This window comes from Lepidochelys kempii, chromosome 26 (assembly GCF_965140265.1).
Source record: "Lepidochelys kempii isolate rLepKem1 chromosome 26, rLepKem1.hap2, whole genome shotgun sequence".
In the NCBI taxonomy this organism is placed as follows: domain Eukaryota; kingdom Metazoa; phylum Chordata; order Testudines; family Cheloniidae; genus Lepidochelys; species Lepidochelys kempii.
The window spans coordinates 10,662,524-10,683,220 of NC_133281.1; the positions used below are offsets into that span (position 1 = coordinate 10,662,524).

General features: G+C 45.7%; 1 protein-coding gene across 3 annotated transcripts in view; it reads left to right on the forward strand.

Annotated features, from left to right (window-relative positions):
- The window catches only part of ARHGAP25 (Rho GTPase activating protein 25), a 46,571-nt gene extending 26,363 nt beyond the window's left edge, over positions 1-20,208 (forward strand). For 2 of the 3 annotated variants that reach the window (XM_073324890.1, XM_073324891.1), the window contains 7 exons: positions 2,546-2,753; positions 8,628-8,760; positions 10,704-10,777; positions 12,061-12,182; positions 12,857-13,062; positions 13,947-14,527; positions 17,114-20,208. In XM_073324890.1, coding sequence (XP_073180991.1) covers positions 2,546-2,753; positions 8,628-8,760; positions 10,704-10,777; positions 12,061-12,182; positions 12,857-13,062; positions 13,947-14,527; positions 17,114-17,324 — 1,535 coding nt within the window. In that variant the 3' untranslated portion in view covers positions 17,325-20,208. The remainder of the gene's footprint in view (positions 1-2,545; positions 2,754-8,627; positions 8,761-10,703; positions 10,778-12,060; positions 12,183-12,856; positions 13,063-13,946; positions 14,528-17,113) is intronic. The other variant, XR_012156265.1, reaches the window with a different exon arrangement.
- Positions 20,209-20,697: the final 489 nt, after the last annotated feature.

Below are 20,697 nucleotides of genomic sequence, written 5' to 3' on the forward strand. Positions count from 1 at the left end.
GGGTTGGCATTGATTAGAGCTTCTTTATTCCAGCCAAGCCGGTCACTCTGCTGTAGTTTAGGTTCATGTTTAACAGCCAGTTTTTCTATGTGCTCTAAAACCCACTCTGATAGTTTGGAAAGTTGCAGTACCATCAGTGGTTCAAAACTAGGGTCATTTGAGCAAGGATTTCTAAGATCAGCCCCCTAAAAAGTCACATGATTGCAAATAAAGACTCCAGCCCTGACGCTCATTTACACCAAAGGAATTGCACTGGCAGGGTAAAGTGGCCTTCAAGCAAGTGTAAATGCAAGCCCCAGAGTGGTGTAAAGGGGCCGCACGGTAAATGAGGATCCAGGCCTCTTTTCGGTGATGTTGACCCATACCATGTTATAAATTAACTCGGGGGTTAATGGATTCCCAAAGGGCAGGCTTGAGAATAGGACAGTCTATTTTGTACATCTGCATGCCTTAGGCTTGGGTTGCATCCCCCTTGAAAAATGCCCCCGGTGACTCACGCAGATAAGGCAGCTGTTTGTTAATTTGCTCCATGTTAAAAAGCAGAGAGGCTGCACTGAATGAAATGAAACCTTTCAACATGCCTCTGAGCCCCTTTACCAGCCTGACACCCAAGGAGCATCTCTGAGCTGGCTGACATGCTACCCGTGTGTCAGACGGAATGACGGATGTAGAGAGCCATGTTGGTAGAGGGTTGATTTTTATGATCCTCCAGGGTGATAACTGAATGGCAAATAATGAGTTACTAAGAAAAAGGAGCCATTTATACTTTTACTGAGTACAATGACAGGTTTATGTTCATTATTTAAAAGCAAAAGGGAGTCTTTTGTCAATGAAAAAAACACACCATAAGGCAGGTGCTGACAAGTCTTGCGGTTCCAGACAGGAGTATTTATGAGCATAATGCTGATCTGCAAGAGATACACAAGGATTATTTCAGCCTTCGGAACAGGAGGTGAACACATTGCGGGGCAAAATCTTGTAGGAGGCCGCGGGACCCTTTGCCATTAATATTCTGGAGCCACTTGGGTGTAGGGCGTCTCTGCTGTCATCATGCCTAAAGCCCCGAGGATGAAGAGCTGGGATGAGGGCTGCTGCATTCCAGCCTTAGGGATGGTTTTCTGCTGGGAGTTCAGGAGGAAAAAGCCTTTGCTCCGGAGGAAAGGTACTTGCCCCCTTTTTAAAAATACAGCTGACTGGCGGAGGACACATTAGGGATTAGGCTAGGGAAAGGCTCCCAGCCCAAAGCCAGCTGGCGCTGCATTACGAGGCTGTTTTTCCTTTGCCATCTTAGTTTTAAGACCTCTGTTTTACTAGTGATCTCTCGTCTCTGATTAAAAGAGGCAGTGAGGTCCAGCAGGGCACTGGAAACCAAGAATCCCTGAGCTCTAGCCTGGTTCTAACATTTGACTTGATGTTAACAGCTTGCTCGACATGGAAGGGCCCAGTTTTTAGAACTGCTGAGCCGTTGGCATCACCTGGAGTTAACTCATTGGCACCTCCATGGTGTGTGTCAGTGGCAGGGGGAATGAAGTGACATATCCCCAGCCCTCTTCATTTTTGCTGTTCTATTGGCATTTTTCATATTCATTCCTCATCTCCCCCAGCATGTTTCTTACATCCCCATCGTGGCTGTATTTCAGGCTCCTCATCTATAAAGCAGAGACACTATTACTTAATACCAGGGTGTTCGGAGGAGGGGTTAGTTAACAGTTGTTTGGCACTTAGAAGATGTAAAATATTAACACTATTTGCAGGAAAGGGTTTAACACAGGTTAATTTAATTAATCGGAAGATGTTTTATTTTCCGTCATTTCTTCAGTGGTTTCTATGAGTTACCCTCTTAGATTTTCTCCTGATGTCTCTGCCATCAAACACTCAGGAGGAATGTTTGTAGCAAAGTGTTTGCCACTGGATATTATAAGACAAAGATAAAGCAAACTTCCACATGGGCTACCTCAATCTCCATATCCCATGGCATGTTAACGGTACCAGCTGGTTGCTGTGCAGTGCTGAGGGAACTTATAAACGGAAACATGCATAAATGAATTGAAACCGTGGCCTCAAACCCTGAACTTTGGGGAAGTTCAGAGCTGACTTTTTCTGCTTATCTGAGGGCAGGGATTTCCTTTAAAGGAGTTTCAGTAGAAGTTTACAACAAGCAGGCAGACAGAGCATAAACTGAGTTACATATAAGCATCAAGACGACGTCTCCATTGCACCCTTTGGTATACTGCCTGAAGCATCTTGCAGTGGCCACTGATACTAGGCTAGATGGACCATAGTTCTGGTCTGGTCTAGCAGTTTCTAAGTTTTGATGACACGGTGGGCCAGATTCTTAGCTGATGTAAATCAGCATAGCTCCATGAAAGTCAGTGGACTTTGAGCTGGGGATCTGGCCCTGTATTGTCATCTAGCAACCAAACCTCTGTTCAGCTTTGAAAGTAGCTCCATACAATGACAGTATTACAAGGGACCAGAGATAAATCCCACCGCTGCCTCTGGGCCTACCTCTATCCTTTACTAACAATACCCTTCTTCTGTCTAGTGGTATTTGGCCAGCGCTTGGCTGAGACTGTGGCATATGAACAGAAATTTGGGCAGCACCTGGTTCCTATCCTGGTGGAGACATGTGCAGAGTTCATACGCGAGCACGGCATGAATGAGGAGGGCATCTTCCGACTGCCTGGCCAGGACAACCTGGTGAAGCAGCTGAGGGACGCATTTGACGCTGGGGAAAGGCCATCTTTTGACCGGTAATCTTTATGTTTCCTGATCCCACCCAGCTAAGACCTTCGGGGTGCAGTCTGTCTATCTACTGCTTTTGTTAACTGAAGGCTTCTGGAAGTCACTGGCCTGGTTGATCTCTGTGGAGAAGCAAACAAGACCCTTCCCATTTTGCAAGAAAGATCATGCCCCCAGTTAGAAAGGAGGGTTCAAAAAAGATGGGGGTCAACTGAAAGTCAAAGCCTGGGCTGTTAGAGCAGGGTTGGAGGGATAACTGGGCACACTGGTCAGACAACAATGCTTATTGTTTTGGAAAAGAATCCCAGAAAGCTACCAGCTTCCCATGTGGGGAAAGGTGCTGGACTGTCCGAAATTCAGGTCCCCTCTTTACCTACAGAACACGCTCAGCAAACAGCCGCAGTGCAGATCTTTCCCATAAACTCTGCCTCGACAACGTGCCCCAATCCTGCCCGGAGGAACCACCTCTAGGGCGGAGTTTAGTCCTCATGCCCCATTCAGCCCTTGGCCCATCTGCTGAAACCACCAGTTACTGGTGACTGTAATGGGCAACTTGGGTGATGCAGACAAATGGCCACTAATGAGGGGTTTGGCTGAGACCCACAAACTCACTCCACAAATATCCCCAAATAGTCAGGAGATGACAGGAACTTTCAGGCATGGCTGACCTTTCCTTTTAAATGTGGAAGGACAGGTTAGCGAAGGATTTCAAGGAGGTGTTACCTATCAGCAATCACACTTTGCTTAAAAAAGGAGACCCTCATGTAATACTTGATCAAATTTTGGTTGTTGAGCTTTTTATGGAGCGGGTTGGATCTTGTGTAGGGGCCTCTGATGTGCAGGGGGTCAGACTAGATAAGATGGTCCCTTCTGGCGTTAATCTCTATGGTTTTGTCATTTTTCAAACTGGGATTAACAGAAAATGCAGAGCCGAGGAACTGAATGTTGTAATGAGGAGGAACCATTTTAACCACTCATTTCCCACCTGTCAAGACACAGATAGGAAACAAGGCCCCAAAGGGAGGGACACAGGGAAGCTGCCTGTGCTAGGAGTTTAACATGATATGCCATCAACTTCTTCAGCATAAATGGCGTTTTCTCTCATCTGCCTTTGCCATCAGCCATGAAAGTCTGGGTGAGGTGGAAGTGAACTGGGGGTTGTCATTAGGCTCAGTGGAGAAGATTCTGGATGGGTCTTATTTCATTCATGCTAAATCTTTAAGGATCCTATCCCTCAGTTGCTTTTCCCACTGATTCTTTCCTGCTTTCAGGTATATCCCACCACTGGTTTTCCCTTTTCTATTGCATTGAACACAGGCTGCTTGTCCTCACTGTCAAGGCCCTTCAGAGTCAGCCCTATCCCTTCATAGCATCTTTCGTTCACGGTTGAGCTGTTGACCCTTGCCTCTGACTTGCACAGGATGTTAGCGTCCATTGGCGACTTGTGAAATTTTCTAACAAGCACCACGGTGCTTTCTCCCATGCTGCCCTACATGCCTGGGAGTTGCTCCCTGTACACATCCATTAAGCTGCCTCATTACCCATCTTCAGATCCCTTCTTAAAACTCTCTTCTGCCCTGATGCCTATAAAAAAAACTTAACAGTGGCTAGGCTGCTGGTGTGCAGAGACCATGCCCTATCATGTTGACCATTGTTTCCTTGTACTTCCCCACCTGTTGTCTCTTGTCTTATATTTAGATTGTCAGCTCCTGGGGGCACAGACTGTCCTTTCATTTTGTGTTGGTACGGCACCTAGGACAACATGGTCCTGGTCCGTGAGAAAGGCTCTGGGGCACTACACTACAGCAGTACAGAGAATAATAAGAATGAATGACAAGGTGTAACGTCTGGTCCTGCCTCAGCATGGGGGGCTGGACTAAATGACTTCTTAAGGTCCCTTCCAGTCCTGCATTTCTATGATTTACCTCATTTTGAAAAAAAGAGGATTTTTCATACCACTCTCTGTATCCCCACCAGCCTCCAAACCATGTTCTGTTTCCTAACACAAAGTTCACATTCAAGACACTCTACCAACCACTGCAATCACCAATAAAGGGCTTCATTCTATATCTCAGCTCCCCTCCCTCCAGGTATGTGCTATTGTAGAAGTTATTGTAATAGCATAAACTGCTACCTTCCCTCCCTCCCTGCACTCTATCACACAGGCCTTGCAAAAAGAAAGGGGTGGGTTAAGGTTTCTGGGGCTCTCTTTATAAAGCTTCCTGATTTGACTCATTAGTTCCTAATTGAACCCCTTCCCCTCAGTGAGCTATCCTGTCTCGTTATCCCTAACCCTTCTCACCTGCTTGGAGATGGGGTTAAGCCCTCTGTGATTGCTTTTGATGAAGGATCTTGGGGCTGGGTGCTATATACACAAGGGCCTGATTCTCCATGCCCTGAGCCTGGTGCAGTCACATAGGGCAGTGCAAAATGTTGCTGACTTGGAACGTGTGTGACAGGTGTAAGCACTCCCCTGAGGTGCAGGGCACTGGGGGATCAGACCTGGCTCAGGGATTCTGATCTAGGTCCACTCACAATACTGGAAACAAGGAGGCGCACGGTTCTGTGGGCGTAGATGAATCTGTCTCTCTCTCAGACATGGCAGTGCCCCTTTCTCCACAGGCACCAGCCAGATCTGGGCTTATTTACCTGACCTCTGCAGCATCGGCACCTTGTTTGAGTCCTGCTCACATCAATGGCAACTTTCCCACGAGGACCAGGATTTAGGCTGATCCTTTCAAAACTGACTGCCGATTTTGCGAAGCTCAGCTTTGAGATCCCCTGAACCTGATTTCGGAGGGGCTGCTCCTGATATCAGTGTTGCCAGGGCTCAGTGCTTCTGAAAATCTAGCACGAGCTATTATAAACTGAGCATCCAAAAAGGGAGGTGCCCCCAAATTAGAGCCCACTTAAAGTTTTGATTAATTTCCCCAAGGTGCAGTGCTGAGAAGTAAACTACTGTTTTTAGCAGCCTAGCCCAACACTTTAACCACAAGACCACTGTTCCTCTGGGGTGTTTTTCTTTATATAGAAAGGAAAGTTCACATAAAGGCAGTTAGGTGCACCGCAGCCCTTACACTTAGAATAATCCCTGGGCCAAGCTGACATCTGAAAGTCACTGTGTCTGTTGTGTTTGAAACCTGGCCTCCCTGGGTCTTGCTTGTTGGAGCAGAACAGCTCTGAGCTTCTGAATCATAACCTGGCCTGTCTGTGGCAAATCCTCTTGTTACAACCTGTGCTGGGTTCGCAGGAAGGTAAAGCCTTTTTGCAGGACAACGCTTTGCAATGGGACATGAAAGAAAAAGGATTAGCCGTTGTTTTCTCAGTGCCCTGTAATGTTGGTTTTGTATCAGAGGCTTTGGGATAAACAGTGTGTGAGTCCCTAGGGGAATCATTGGATGGTGATAACACTTTGCACTTAAACTGAGAATTTCTAAGCTCTTTACAAACACTGTGAGTGATTTGGCTCCCACTGGACCAATGGGAAAACTCCGATTGACTTCAATGGCACGGGTCTTGGGCTTGTCTACACACAGAAGTCATACCGCTTGAGCTGCACTGGTGTCATTAGAATGGTATAACCTGCATAGTATGGACTCATTTATATCTGTATAAAGGTGCTTATACCAGGATAACTACTCCTGCATAGGCAAGGGAATTAGCAATACTGGCAGAAGGCACCTTTGTACTAGTACAACTGAATCCACCCGAGGGATTTCACCAGTATAACATTAATGGTAAAAAAAAAAAGCAGCAACCCACACTAGTAGTTCTATAGGACAAAATCTGTGTCTCGACCAAACCCGAGTCTCACAGCAGTCCTGTGAAGAGCCCCAGTCCTGCAAATACTCACATGCGTGCTTAACTTTTAGCATGTGAGCCGTCCATTGGCTGATAGTGAAGCAGAGGGCTTTGCTTGTTAAAAAATATCATACCCCTGACCCACAGAGTTATGTCAGCAACAGCTCGAGGGTAGCTGCAGTTATACCCGCAAAAAAGCCCTTTCGCTTATTTTCTTTGGGGGACTGGTCTAAGCTCGAAAGCACACTTTAGCTGGTAGAGGTTCTGTTTGCACTGGGAGGGTTTGCTGGTACAGCTGTCCCAGGAATTCCTTTTTAGTGGAGACACGGCCTAAGCGTTGACAGGATGAGGCATTAGGTAGGTAGAGAGGCAAGACACAGAGTGGTTACGTGACTTGCCACAAGGGGTATGTCGACAGAACCATGGTAGCATGTCTTAGGGTCCAGGTCAACAGACTCAGGCTCGTGGGGCTAACTCAAAACCAGCCATGGTAGACTTTGTGGCTTGGACTGGCGCCCAGGCTCTGAAGGCTTAAAGCCCACCCTGCTCCCTAGACTTAAGAGCCCGAGCGTGTACGCTGCTATTTTTAACACCATTAGCGTAAGCCCAAGTGTGGTGTTTTTAACACCATTAGCGTAAGCCCTCTGAGACGCGCGGCTGCGGGCTGCTGCTTGCTGTGTAGACGCACCCACAGTGAGCCAGTGACAGCACCAAGAATGGCACCTGCTCTAAACCCCTGGTCTAGACGATGTTTGAGAAGGATGCGCTTCGCCACGAGTGGATTTGAAAAGAAGATCTAGAAACCTCAGTATAAAGCGCATGCGCACCCAATGCCATGTTTATAGGGCTGCGCTATCTGCAGCAATAGGAAATCAATCCTTCGGCCTGTATGTGGGTCAGGACTCAAGAGAAAACAGGTGTTACCATTTCTCAGCTTTGATCTAGAATCTGCAAAGGCATGTTGTCAAAATCTCAGGTCTTGGCGGTGATTAGATGACAGTTAGGCCACCTAGATCACTGATCAAAGCAAAAGGACTAAGGACTAGATTCTCCATAGACCGCTCTCCTCTGTTTTTAGCAGAGCAGTGCTCCCCTCCGCCTCCTCTTACTTTAATTCCTGGGACGGACTGGGGAAGACTGGCTCTTTTTATATAACGACGACAGCAACAACTTCAGTCTCCTTTCCAAGGTCTATTTTTTTTTTTTTTTTTTGGCACGGTCATCTTTGCCAGCACGGGACTGTGGCAAGGTGCTTTTTAGAGGAGCGTTGATGCCGAGCAGGCAGGTGAAACTCATGATATTTTGTTTTGATACGGTCTACAAAAATGGTGGCCTTTAAAGCATTTCTCAGTGAGTGAGTGGTCGGCTTTAAAGAAAAAAACCCAACAGCCTAAAAAATAGATGACCTGGTGGATACTTGCCAGCAGATTGTAACAGTTTAACAACTTCAAGGTAGGTCAAAACAGAGACCTATCTTGACAGTGTCCTTTTTGACAGAATATAAACTATATGGTATGCAAAGCTGCAAACATCTGTCCTCGCAGAACATGGTCAGTAATTGCCGTGAACCTTAAAAACCCAGACAAGCTTTGCCAACTCTGAATGGAAAAGGCCTGCCAAATATGTGAGTGCTAGAAAATATTTGCCTGTTAAGTAAATGCATAAAAACACCCATCACTCAAATGTAGGCTAGGAAAACACTACCCTGATTATGAATGCTGGGAAACCACCAACGCTATGGCCGAGCAGAACGATCTGCCAAGCATCCACTTCTCTTCCACTGTCTCCCTTAGTCCCGTCTCAAAGCAGTGGGTGCTGTCTGGGGTTCTCTGCCTGGTGTCCCCCACTGGTGGCCTGCTCCTACAATTTTAATTTGTCCCCACTCTTTAATTGTCCTCTTGTTCCTTTGCGGCCCCTCTCCTCTCCTGAGGGGGAAGCTATTGTTGCTCAAAATAGGCACCTTTCCTGAACGCTAAATTCACTCAACCAAGATGAACAAAACAGATGTATGGTTCCCTGGCCAACAGCGTCTGAGTCTCAGTTGAGTGTATCCTTTTATTCCAATCTCACCATTTATTCTACAGCGATACAGATGTACATACGGTGGCATCTTTGTTCAAACTCTACCTGAGGGAACTCCCAGAGCCGGTTGTACCCTGGTTGCAGTATGAGGACTTCCTCCTGTGTGGAATGCTTCTGAATGCCGATGAAATGAAGGTACCCATGACTGTGCATTTATTCCCCCCCACGCCTTAAAAAAGCACTTGTTGGAAATTGAAGTGCTTTACGAATCAAAAGCATCTACAATTCAATGCTTAAACACAATGGTGATGGATGTGCGAGGTAGATAGATTAGATAAAGGGAGGCGTATGGGAATAGATATATAGAAAAGAAGAGACACAATTTGGGGCAGGGACTGTCTACTACTCTGTGCAGTGCCTAGCACAATGGGGCCATATTTTTGGTTGGCCCTTAGAGTACTACCGCAGTAAATATAATTAACAACAACCCCGCTGGTGTAACTCGACCAAGTTTGGGGTTCACCGACGGCCATGGACTTACACGGGGGACAAATTTGGTGCTTAACAGTCTCAGAAAAGTAGCTGAGAAGATACACTAGCATCCTGGCCAGTATTGGTGCCCTAGGGAAAGATACTCTTTGCTTTCTCCCCTTCATCCCTTGACTCATCCACCCTGCAGGCCCCACCTTGGTATTGTCACTTCCAGCAGAAGAGTGTCTGTGTGCACACTCAGCTGCATGTTCGAGGGGTTTGTGCGTGACTAACTGGGTTTTAAATCCAGAATGTGTCTTCATGTCTGAATTGCTGTTAAAATAAGTAAACTTAGCTCCCCAATCTGACCACATGGGCTTACCTATCTTAAGGTTTAGCTGTCAGGGGTGTGCGAATCCTGAAAGCTGCCCCGTCTCTCATATTTCCTTTTTTAGCTGAGTCCCTGCAGTAAATGATCAGTGCAAACAACTATCAGAGGAAGGAAGTGCAGCATCCTGCAGTGTCACTCTGAGTAGAGATGGTGGTCGGCGGGTGAGCACGAAAGGAGATGGGGCAAATGCAGAGGTTGAGAGAAGCAAAGAACAGATGGGAACCATGGTTTGGGGAAATATGAGTGAGTCATTGGGATCAGAACTTTCTTAGCAGCTGGCCCCGCAGCAAGAAGCTCATTCCAAGAACAGAGAAGAGTTACTGGGGGTGACATGTCAAACAGATGACTTCAGCCTTGCTCTCTCACAGAAGCCACACATCCAACCAACCAGCCATTGTGTGTTGCTACCTGTGGGGGACTGAGGGGAGATCTATATATATAGACGCTGAGAACCCATGGGTTTCTTTTAACATTCCAGTCACTCAGATAGAAACATAGGAATCGCCATACTGGATCAGACTAATCAGTGTTGTCCATCACACTAACGGGACTATGATAATGTGTGTGGTGTAAAACTTACCTTTAGAGATAGTCAGAAAAGATCAGGTTGACATTTCCTTTGACTTTTAATTTGTCAATGGAAGTTTTTAGTTCATTGGGGCAGAGCCTTTCTTTTTGTTCTGTGTTTGTACAGCAGCAAGCACAATGGGGTCCTGGTCCACGGCTGAGCCTCCTAGGTGCTACCACAATTTTGTTCCTGTCTTTTGGACCACTCTACACAAGAGTAAGGCACATCTGTTAATCAACAGAGTGTTCTCAAAGAGCTGCTGTGTTTCATCCCAGTGGTGGCTGCATTTCAGTGGTGGGTGCTTTCTGCAGGTAGTTTCACTTTGGGATCACCCACGCCATGTGATAAATAATTTGACACAATAAATGTAAGAAGAACATGCTAGGTCAGATTCTGAAAAGAGCTCAGCACGTTTCAGAGTGGAGTGCTTCTGAAAATCTGGCCACTTATTTTGCGGCTTTAATGGGAGGTGAGATCTCTTGAAAATATGGCCCCGACTGATGATTCAGCCTCTTAGAAAATCTTGGCCGTGTCACGTATCAGGGCTTCTAAAGAAATAAACATGTGGATTTAGTTCCAAAGGCGAGCAAGAACTGAGTGGAGATACCACACCAGGATGTCGTTGGAGAAACTGGGCAAATTCACAGATCGTTTGGAATTCAGATAAGTTTATAAGCCTTTACAAAGCAATTTTTAAATTGTATTTAGGGTCATCAGGAGCTAGTGAAGCAGCTGTCCGTGCTTCCCCGAGTCAATTACAACCTCCTCAGTTATATCTGCAGGTATGTGCTCTTTCATCCTGTACAAACAGCCCAACTTGCATCATGGTGCATCTGGGGATCTAGGCCTTAGTCTCCAAAGGTGAAACTGACACTTGTGCAGAGAGCAACCACTAGGCTGCCTTAGGCTCCACTCTGGTTCCCCTTAAAACTTCAGGGAACTAAGCTCTTTTGTGACCCCCTGCACAAGGCTGAATTTCTCTGTAACTGGACAGATGAGCTGAAGAGATCTGAACAAAATTGTCTACCAATAAATCCCAAACCATGCAAAACTCACCTGCTTTGGTTTTTTCTTTTCATTTTTCTTTTCTTTTGCAGACTTGAAATTCAGCTCAGGTGCAAAAAGACAGGTTCTCACCAACCTCCTGGATCCAAATGTCCCAGGACACTGGGAGAGTCTGAAATCTGAACCTGAATCTGAATCAACACACTGCAAAGGCCTGAACCAAAATCTCAGATCTGGACACTCCCGAACTTTGGGTGGTTTGTTACCTGGGTCTAGATTTTCTGGCTTGAGCAGAGATTCACAAACCCTTTTGTGCTTTGAGTAAACATGAGCCAGTTTGTAGATTCTCATAAAAAACTACCTGACACATGGTTTCAATTAGTTTTAATGAGAAACCTGTTAAAAATTCAGGGGTTGTCACAAATTTTGCTTGGCCCAAAACTGAGAGGGAAACTCTGTGGGTTAAATCATGCCCTGGTGAATGGAGACATAATTTTATGCTGGATGCAGTAATTTGTGGGTGAAATTCTCTGGCCACTGTTATACAGGAAGTCAGAATAGATGCTCCACAGAACAGATGATCAAAATGCCCCCTTCTCACCTTAAAGCCTATGAATTTACTGACCTCAGTGAGCTCAATTTGGCCCTGTATGTGCGCTCCCATGTCTAGCACATTGAATCCACGAGAGTCAGAATCAAGGACAGTATTTAGCCAAACTCTTGCACAGTGAAACTGTTGAGTTTCGCCCCACCCCAGCCCTGCTTGCTGTCTCATTTTTCTTTGGCAACATCATTGAGGATCAAACCAATCTTTGTTTCTTTTTGTTTTGGGGGGGGATACAACTCTTTTTCTGCTTGACAGATTTGGCTTCTGTAGAGATGCCTAAAAGACAAAGTCTCAGTGTGCTCTGAAATAATAAGGGGCCTGTATCTATGTTTCTGTCCCTGCGGCCTGGAGCAAGCGCTGGCTGGATTATTAGGATTTTATAACACCTTTAACAGCTTTATCTTCAGACTGTTTGTTTTCCAATGTGGAATTTTCCCCCTTGGATTCCGGCAGGTTCCTACATGAAATACAGCTGAACTCCAGTGTCAACAAGATGAGTGTGGATAACCTGGCAACAGTGATTGGAGTGAATATCATCAGGCCGAAGATAGAGGACCCTGCAGTTATTATGAGAGGTACAATGGAATCCTGTAACACCATTGACTTAGGCAGTATTCAAGTGGTATACAGTATTAGGTGGTATTCAGGTGATCACTGTATCCAAAGGAGTAAAACAATGAACTTCCTAAGTCAGACACAGTATAGAAGCCAAAGCGCCATCTTGCCTGGACAGAAAACATTCTACCTGGTATCTCAGACCACGGCAGGTCAATCAGGCAACAAATGGCCCTACAATAATAATACCTAGCTCTTGTATTGTGCATTCCATCCATACAAGGGTGGGTAAGCAATGTTCTGGGCCTTAGAAAGGTGTGGAATTCTTTCGTACCTTTGCAACCACACAGGGAACTCCAGAAAATAGTCACTCAAGATGATCCAGACATTTTGACCTCTCCACTGAACTTTGTGGCCAAGGGGAAAATGCACCAGAACTAATAGGGAAATGCTTTGGGTGTATAAGATTTGCTCACTCCATAGAGCTAAGAAACGGTGACCACTGAACGTGAAGCTTAAGTCCCACGATTTTTACAGGGAAGAATTTCACACAAAACCCAAATTCCACTCTCTTTTTAATAATGTGCAGTGAATGCTAGGAAGGAAAGAAGTTAGGGTTGAGTGCCTGATTTAAAATAATGGTATGTGTGAGTTCTCCCTGGGCGCTGTAGAACGTGGCTCTTTTCTATTGCAGGCACCCCCCAGATCCAGAGAGTGATGACTGTGATGATAAGTGACCATGCCAAGCTCTTCCCCGTGTCCAAAGATGAGCCCCCTTCTCCACCCGCCACCCAAAGGAACGATTCTAAGAAGATCCAAGTGCCACGCAGTTCCGTGGGCTGGGATGCTGCAGAAGATCCACCAGCATCCAAGGCAAATACTGTAAACCAAGGCCCAAGGGTAAGACTCGATCCTGTGAGATAATAATAATTCCCAGCTCTTTTAGAGAACGTTTCAACCATGGGATCTCAAAGTGCTTTATGGAGGAGGTCAGTATTATTATCCCCATTGCACAGGTGGGGAAATTGGAGCACGGAGAGGTGAAGTGACTTGCCAATGGTCACCCAGTAGGCCAGTAGCAGAGTCATAGAATCATAGAATATCAGGATTGGAAGGGACCTCAGTCCAACCCCCTGCTTAAAGCAGGACCAATCCCAAATTTTTGTCCTAGATCCCTAAATGGCCCCCTCAAGGATTGAACTGACAACCCTGGGTTTAGCAGGCCAATGCTCAAACCACTGAGCTATCCCTCCCCTGTAAAATTCAGCGCTTCCCCATTGGGGAATCGAACCCCGGTCTCCCGCGTGACAGTCTCCCTGTAATATGATTATAACTACATTTGGTTGGAAAATGGGTTTCTTTTAGATGAAAAATTTATACTTTTCATTGAAAAACTACAAACCAAAAAGTTTCCAGCAAAAAATAAAAAGTTAAATTTTCAGACGAAAATTTTTTGGTTTTTGGCTAGAAAACTAAAAAAAATTAGTTTTCATTTTTTGACAAAAAGTCAAAATTGTCCCTTGAAAGCAGATACTTTCCACAGAAATTTTAATTCAGTGGAAAACCCACTTTTCCAGAGAAAATCCTTTGACGGAAATTCTTTTTACGAGCCCTACTTACAATGTCCACTCATCATTTCTTAACGAGTTATAAATGAACTTGAATATAAAGCATGGCTTTACTTTTGTCACCACAAAGTCATTTGAACTGTCATCAGTACAGTCATCTTACTGTGTGTGAATGAAAATGGAATTACTCTCTCATATTCTTGGCTCTATTTTCAGAGAGATGACCTAGATACCAGCAGTCCCACTTCTTCCAGAGCAGCAGTCAGACTGGGCGCATCTCTCGAAGATGATGTAAACCAACCCAAAGATTTGTTGGAAATGTGGAAAATACAGTCCAGGAAAAGAACTCAGACCCTTCCTAACAGGAAATCCTTCCTAACTGCTTCCTCTCAGGGGGAGAAAGCCAGCAGCGATAAAAATGACATATTCAACAATGACTTTTGGACATCTTCAGGAAGTCAGTTGTCTCCTACTTCCCCGACAGATGGACACAAAAGAACATTGTCTCAGGATCTTTTTAAGCTGCTCGACCTTCACCGGACTTCGACCTACGACAATGTCCCTACCTGCCAGGCAGAGCGTGGGGAGAGTGCTTGCACAGTAAGCAGCACCTCCAAGAAAGATTTGTTAGCAAACCAAAGCCCCAGCCTTGTGCCAAAGGAACTATCGGGTCCAAACATCGGTGCTGAGGACTGTGGCTCTGGTCAGGAGAACCTGGAGGCCCTTCGAAAGGTGACCCTGGGGCTGAAAAAAGAAATGGAAACGCAGAAAAAGGACTATGAAGAGCAAATTAAAAGGTAACTGATGGTTTGCAGTGTTCTGGTAGACGTGTTGGTCCCAGGATAGTAGAAAGACAAGTTGGGTGGGGTAATAGATTTTATAACGATTTTTAGAAGTTGGTCCAATAAAAAATATGACCCACCTCACCTCGCAAAGGTAAATAATTCTCAGTGCTGCATTCAGGAGAGTGTGAAAACCTCAACTCGCACTGTTATAGTATTATATCATAAAGGGTTAATTACTAGTGTTACTATAGCATCATATAATACTAATGACTGATTTTATTGTAATGTATGATAGTATTAATACTATATAAGATTAATTTCTGGTATTACTGTAGTATTCTGTAATTTCTAATGTTACTATCATATACTATTGTAGCAGGGGTCTCAAAGTCTGGGCCCGTGGGCCATCTGCGGCCTGAGAACCTCCCCAGCAATTTTGGGGCTGGGTCTCTCCCTTGGCCCTGCCTGCCACCCCTGGGCACTCACCCCCCACGTGCAATTTACAATGGCCCGGGGCCCCGCCCACCACTGGCCGTGCAGCGGAGCTAAGCGGCTTCTGCCTGCTTGCTCCATGTGTCTGCCGGCCCGTCCCTGTGGCCCCGGGGAGGGGCGGGGCAGGGCGGGGCTGTCCCTCCGCACGCTGCCCCTGCCCCGAGCGCCCCTGCGGCCAATGGGAAGCTGCGGGGGCAGTACCTGGGGGGCGGCAGTGCACGGAGGCCCCCCCGGCCCACCCCGCCTTGGAGCCTCACATAAGCCCCGAGCCCCTCACAGAGCCTGCACCCCCGCCCTGCCCCCTCCCCGTATACCCCCTCCTGCCCCCAAACTCCCTCCCAGAGCCTGCAACCCCACCCCCTCCTCCTGCACCCCCACCTCCTGCCCCAGCCCAGAGCTTGCACCCCAGACCGCCTCCTCCACCCAAACTCCCTCCCAAAGCCCAACCTCTCACCCCTTCTGCACCCAAACTCCCTCCCAGAGCCTGCACCCCAATCCCCTACCACAGACCTCCTCCCCCAACCAAACTCCCTCCCAGAGCCTTAGGCAGGTGGGGGGTGGAGTGTTGGTGGGGGCGGGTTCTGGGCGGCATGAGTGACATTATTGGCCCTAAGGGAGGATTTGAGGACTGACGCTGGCCCTAAGGTAAATTGAGTTTGAGACCCCTGTATTATAGTATCATTATTATACGTGAGTTATTACTACAGTATCATGAAGTAGTGATTACTTACATTACTACAGTATCATATCATACACTTAATACTGTTAATTACGAGTGTTACTGCACTATCATATGGCTGTAATTACTAATGTTTCTTTAGTATCATATTATTACCATATTAATATTAGGCAATATTAATTACTATGGACTTGGCCATTATAGAGATCGGGGCCAGCCATGAAACTTGGATTTGGAACCAAACTTCTGCAGTTAAGGGTGGCTCTCATGTGAAATATTGGTTTGGACTCAAGCTGGGAGAGAATTTGTTTTTCCATTTCACCAAAAAATTATGAGATTTTTGGAAATTTTTCTTGTCCCAAATTGAGATCCAAAATTGGGATGAAAAGTCAAAACTGTGAAAATTTTCACAATCCCATACTCTGATTTTTTTTTTCAGATCAGGCCAATCAACAATGTTTCGTTTTGATAATTTCAAAAGGTTTTGTTTTAATTTTGACCATTTGCGTTTTCTAATTTTGTGTGTGTCCTATAATCAGTTTAAATTTTGAAACAAAGAGTTGTTTTGAACAGGAAAACCAAAAAGTTTCAGTTAGCAAATGTGGAAATGGGACATGTCGACACCTTCTAAACTTTGCTTCAAAAACGTTTGGAGTCAAGAAATTGTCGAAACTCGCCTTTTCCCATGAAAAGTTTCAGTTTTTGCCATTTTCCAGCAAAAAAAGTTCCATTGAAAAATACCCAACCAGCTCTAGATGGGTTCCCATCTATCGGGCCCCAGTGCCGCAGGCCCCTTTGTGAGTTTACAAGAGCAGAGGAGGGTGCATGCATCTTTGCCCCCCCATCCTTTTTGTCCCCTTTGTAAGGACCAGACATAACTGCATATTTATCTAGCAACCCATAGACGCCCCGAACTCACAGATCCATGCATCCCTGCTGCTGCCAGTGAAGGGACGCAAGTGCTGGGCCAGTGGTTCTCAACCTGTGGTCTGCAGATCCCACTATGTCTAAAGGGTCAGCAAAACTTAGACTGAAAACTGACTGAACAGATTTCAGCTACGTATAGACAACAGATTTCCAAAGGGGTCTGCGCCTCCATTCAAAATTTCCAAAGTGGTCCGCAAATGAAAAAAGGTTGAAAACCACTATGGTAGACCCTTCTATAGTGCTGCAAAGCTCCTTCTAGGTCACTTGAGCTCTGCCCCAGCTCCAGTACAGATCTGTAGCCAAGAGACACAATCTGGCTCATAATTATGCCCAGAGCTTTTTAGTTGCTATGGATTCATTGGGCATGACAAAGTGTTATGGGATTGGGTAACGAGGCTGTTCATCATTCAGGGTAGCACTGCCAAGTATTGTATTGCTGGATGACGTAGAGGTATGAGCTACCAGAAGCCACATGATGTCCCCTGTCCTTCCCATTGCAGCCTCCAGAAGGAGAACTACGAAGTCTGGGCCAAAGTGGTACGACTGAATGAAGAGATCGAGAAAGAGAAGAAGAAGTTTGCGGCGCTGGAACTGAAGCTTCAGAATGTGGAGCGCTCACGGGAAGACATTGAGAAGAGGAACAAGGTGCTGGAGCAGGAGATCCAGGACTTCATGAAATCCATGAGTGATCCCAGGGACAAAAGAAAATAAGAGAACGGACCTGGATTTGCACACACATGGAGAACAGCTGCATGGGGGATTATCCTCCCCCTTCAGATAGGAATTGCCAGACTGGGTTGAACCAGGGATCTCTCTTGTCCAGAATTCTGTTGCTGTGAACGGCCAGCACCAGCTGGTTCAGAGGAGTGTGTAAGGAGCTCTACAGGTTAATCTTCCTCTAGGGAAAGTCCCTTCCTGACCTCTAGTAGTGAGAGGTTGGTTTATGCCCTGAAGTAGGAGGGTTTACAGCCTTTTCAAAACTCTCTCTTTTGTTTTTTTCTCCTACTCTGTTCATGTTATCCGTATACATGGTCAATAATTTTTTGAATTCTGCTAAACACTCAGCATGAATAATACCATGTGGCAGCTGATTGTACATGATGCCCATTCACAGTGGCCCTGAAGGAATCTCTCTGTCACACACCAGTTCCCTGGCCTGAAGGGTGATAACACTTGTCCGGGGAGAAAGGACTGATGGTTTTAAGTTTCTCAGAGGGGAACAAAAATAACACTGAAAAACTGGAACCAGGAACTTGGAAGAGCCTGTGGCCTTATCATTACATAGGCAACTGCTCTGAGTTTGTTTGGACATTATACCACATCCTACAGTTAAATCCTTTTTCTCCATCCTCTGCTCCTAGCCTGAGTGAAATTACAGTTTTCAGAATAAAGTCTAAATTTTAGTATTGCTGTCATAGAGATGGATAAAACCAACTAGATCACCTTATGCACCCCTCCCCCCCGGAAGTTCAGTGCAGGATTGTTCCCCAAAGTATATTGTACCGTCACACTTTATATTAAGGTTCCATTTATAAATAGTCTATAACAGGTTAATAAATCATAACTGTTGTTTTAATAAATGGTTAGTCAATCATTTTAGATTGTTGTGGACTCCAATAGGCCAATAGATTGCTTATAAACATAACATGCTAATTGTGTGCTTTTAATCATCTATAACACATGCGACTGATGTCTGTAACCTGCTTATAACATCATTTATTAACCCTTCATAAACCATTTATAACTCACAGAATCACAGAAATTGAGGACTGGAAGGGATCTTGATATGATCTTAGTCCAGTCCCCTGCACTGAGACAGGACTAAGTATTATCTAGACCTGGAGTAGTCAATTATTTTTTGTCAAGGTGCAAATTTCTTGGTCAAGGTATAGTCAGGGTCCAGATTCCAGAGAAAATAATTTTAAAAAATTATAATAATAAGTAAATATGTAGAGTTCGGAGTCCGTTCAAAAACGTCTGGTGGTCTGGATTTGGCTTGCAGTATACCTATTGACTACTCCTGATCTAGACCATCGCTGGCAGGTGTTTATCTAACCTGTTCTTAAAAACCTCCAATGATGGAGATTCCACAACGCCCCTAGGTAACGTGTTCCAGTGCTTAACTACCTTCACAGTTAGGAAGTTTTTCCTAATGTCCAACCTAAACTGCCCTTGCTGCAATTTAAATCCATTAATTCTTGTCCTGTCCTCAGTGCATAAGGAGAACAATTTATCACCGTCCTCTCTATAACAATCTTTTATGTACTTGACTGGAACTTTAATACAAAGGGTGACCTCCTAGAACCATGTACAGTATAGTCAATGGTGCTGCATTAATCGGACCTCATAGGCTCAAAAGTTTGGTTCAAGTTCTGCTTGGGAAAGACTACGAACAAAAAAAAAAAAAGCAGAGAAAAAACAATCGAATGCCGAAAGTGTGAAAGGGAGTGAGGAGTGGGGACAATGCTAATGCAAAGTCCAAATGTCTACTTTGTTTATAAAGCACCCGCTTGTGCCATCCTAACTGTAGCAGGGCTCTTTGGTCCCGAACACTCAGCCCAAGCTCTTTAAGCTAGAAATCACACCGGCATTTCTTTAAACTGAAACAACCTCGTGACAAATCTGAGTTTCAAGTACAGGGAACAGAAAGGTTTGGGGAAGTGGAACTATTTTTGGGAACCCTCCCAAAAAAGTCATTCATGGGGTTTCAGAAAACCTCTGCCTTCATCAGGTTCACCCATCGCCAGTGCTCATGGAATCTTCTAAAATCTGCAGCACTCCTTAATGCCGCCCTCCCCAAAACCTACATGATGGAAATAGCATTAGTCTGCCCCCAGTATCATAGAATATCAGGGTTGGAAAAGATCTCAGAAGGTCATCTAGTCCAACCCCCTGCTCAAAGCAGGACCAACACCAACTAAATCATCCCAGCCAAGGCTTTGTCAAGCCGGGCCTTAAAAACCTCTAAGGATGGAGATTCCACCACCTCCCTAGGTAACCCATTCCAGCACTTCATCACCCTCCTAGTGAAATAGTGTTTCCTAATATCCAACCTAGACCTCCCCCACTGCAACTTGAGACTATTGCTCCTTGTTGTGTCATCTGCCACCACTGAGAACAGCCGAGCTCCATCCTCATTGGAACCCCCCTTCAGGTAGTTGAAGGCTGCTATCAAATCCTCCCTCACTCTTCTCTTCTGCAGACTAAATCACCCCAGTTCCCTCAGCCTCTCCTCATAAGTCATGTGCCCCAGCCCCCTAATCATTTTCGTTGCTCTCTGCTGGACTCTCTCCAATTTGTCCACATCCCTTCTGTAGTGGGGGGACCAAAACTGGACGCAGTACTCCAGGTGTGACCTCACCAGTGCCGAATAGAGGGAATAATCACTTCCCTCGATCTGCTGGCAATGCTCCTACTAATACAATCATTGCTGGAGAAAGCTTGTTCTGATGATGTAATGATTATACCTTGCGTTTTACTGGCTCGCTGTGTTGTCACTCAGTAGCCTGTGAGTGGGAGCTGTGGATAAGCCAGAATGTTCCTGCCCGTATAGTTTGAATTGAGCATAGTCGAATTAAGCTTTTTAATTAAAAGCAGTTGTTATTTTTTCTAACTGGACCTCTGGAGTCTTTAATGCTGTTACTGCAAATATAACAGTCACCTGCTTTCTGAGGGAGAAGAGTCAGATGCAAGATAATCCACAGCACAGCCACTCAGCTCATCCAGCAGAGGGGATAATCATGAGTTGTGTCTTGTAAAGCCCTCTACCCCATCAGCCTGGGAATTTAGGATCTTAGCTTGGATCCCGTCACAGTAGCGTTTTGACTTAGATGAACAGGGCCAGATTTTCCAGTGATGTAAGTCAGTGGTTCTCAACCAAGGTCTGGGGCCCACTGGGGAGCCGCGAACAGCTTTCAGGGGGTTCGCCAAGCATGGCTGGCATTAGACTCGCTAGAGCCCAGGGCAGAAAGCCGAAGCCCTGCTACCTGGGACTGCAGCCTGGAGCCCTGCTGGAGCTGAAGCCTGAACAACTCAGCTTCACGGTTAAAACAGTTCTTGTGGCACAGCTGGGCCATGGAGTTTT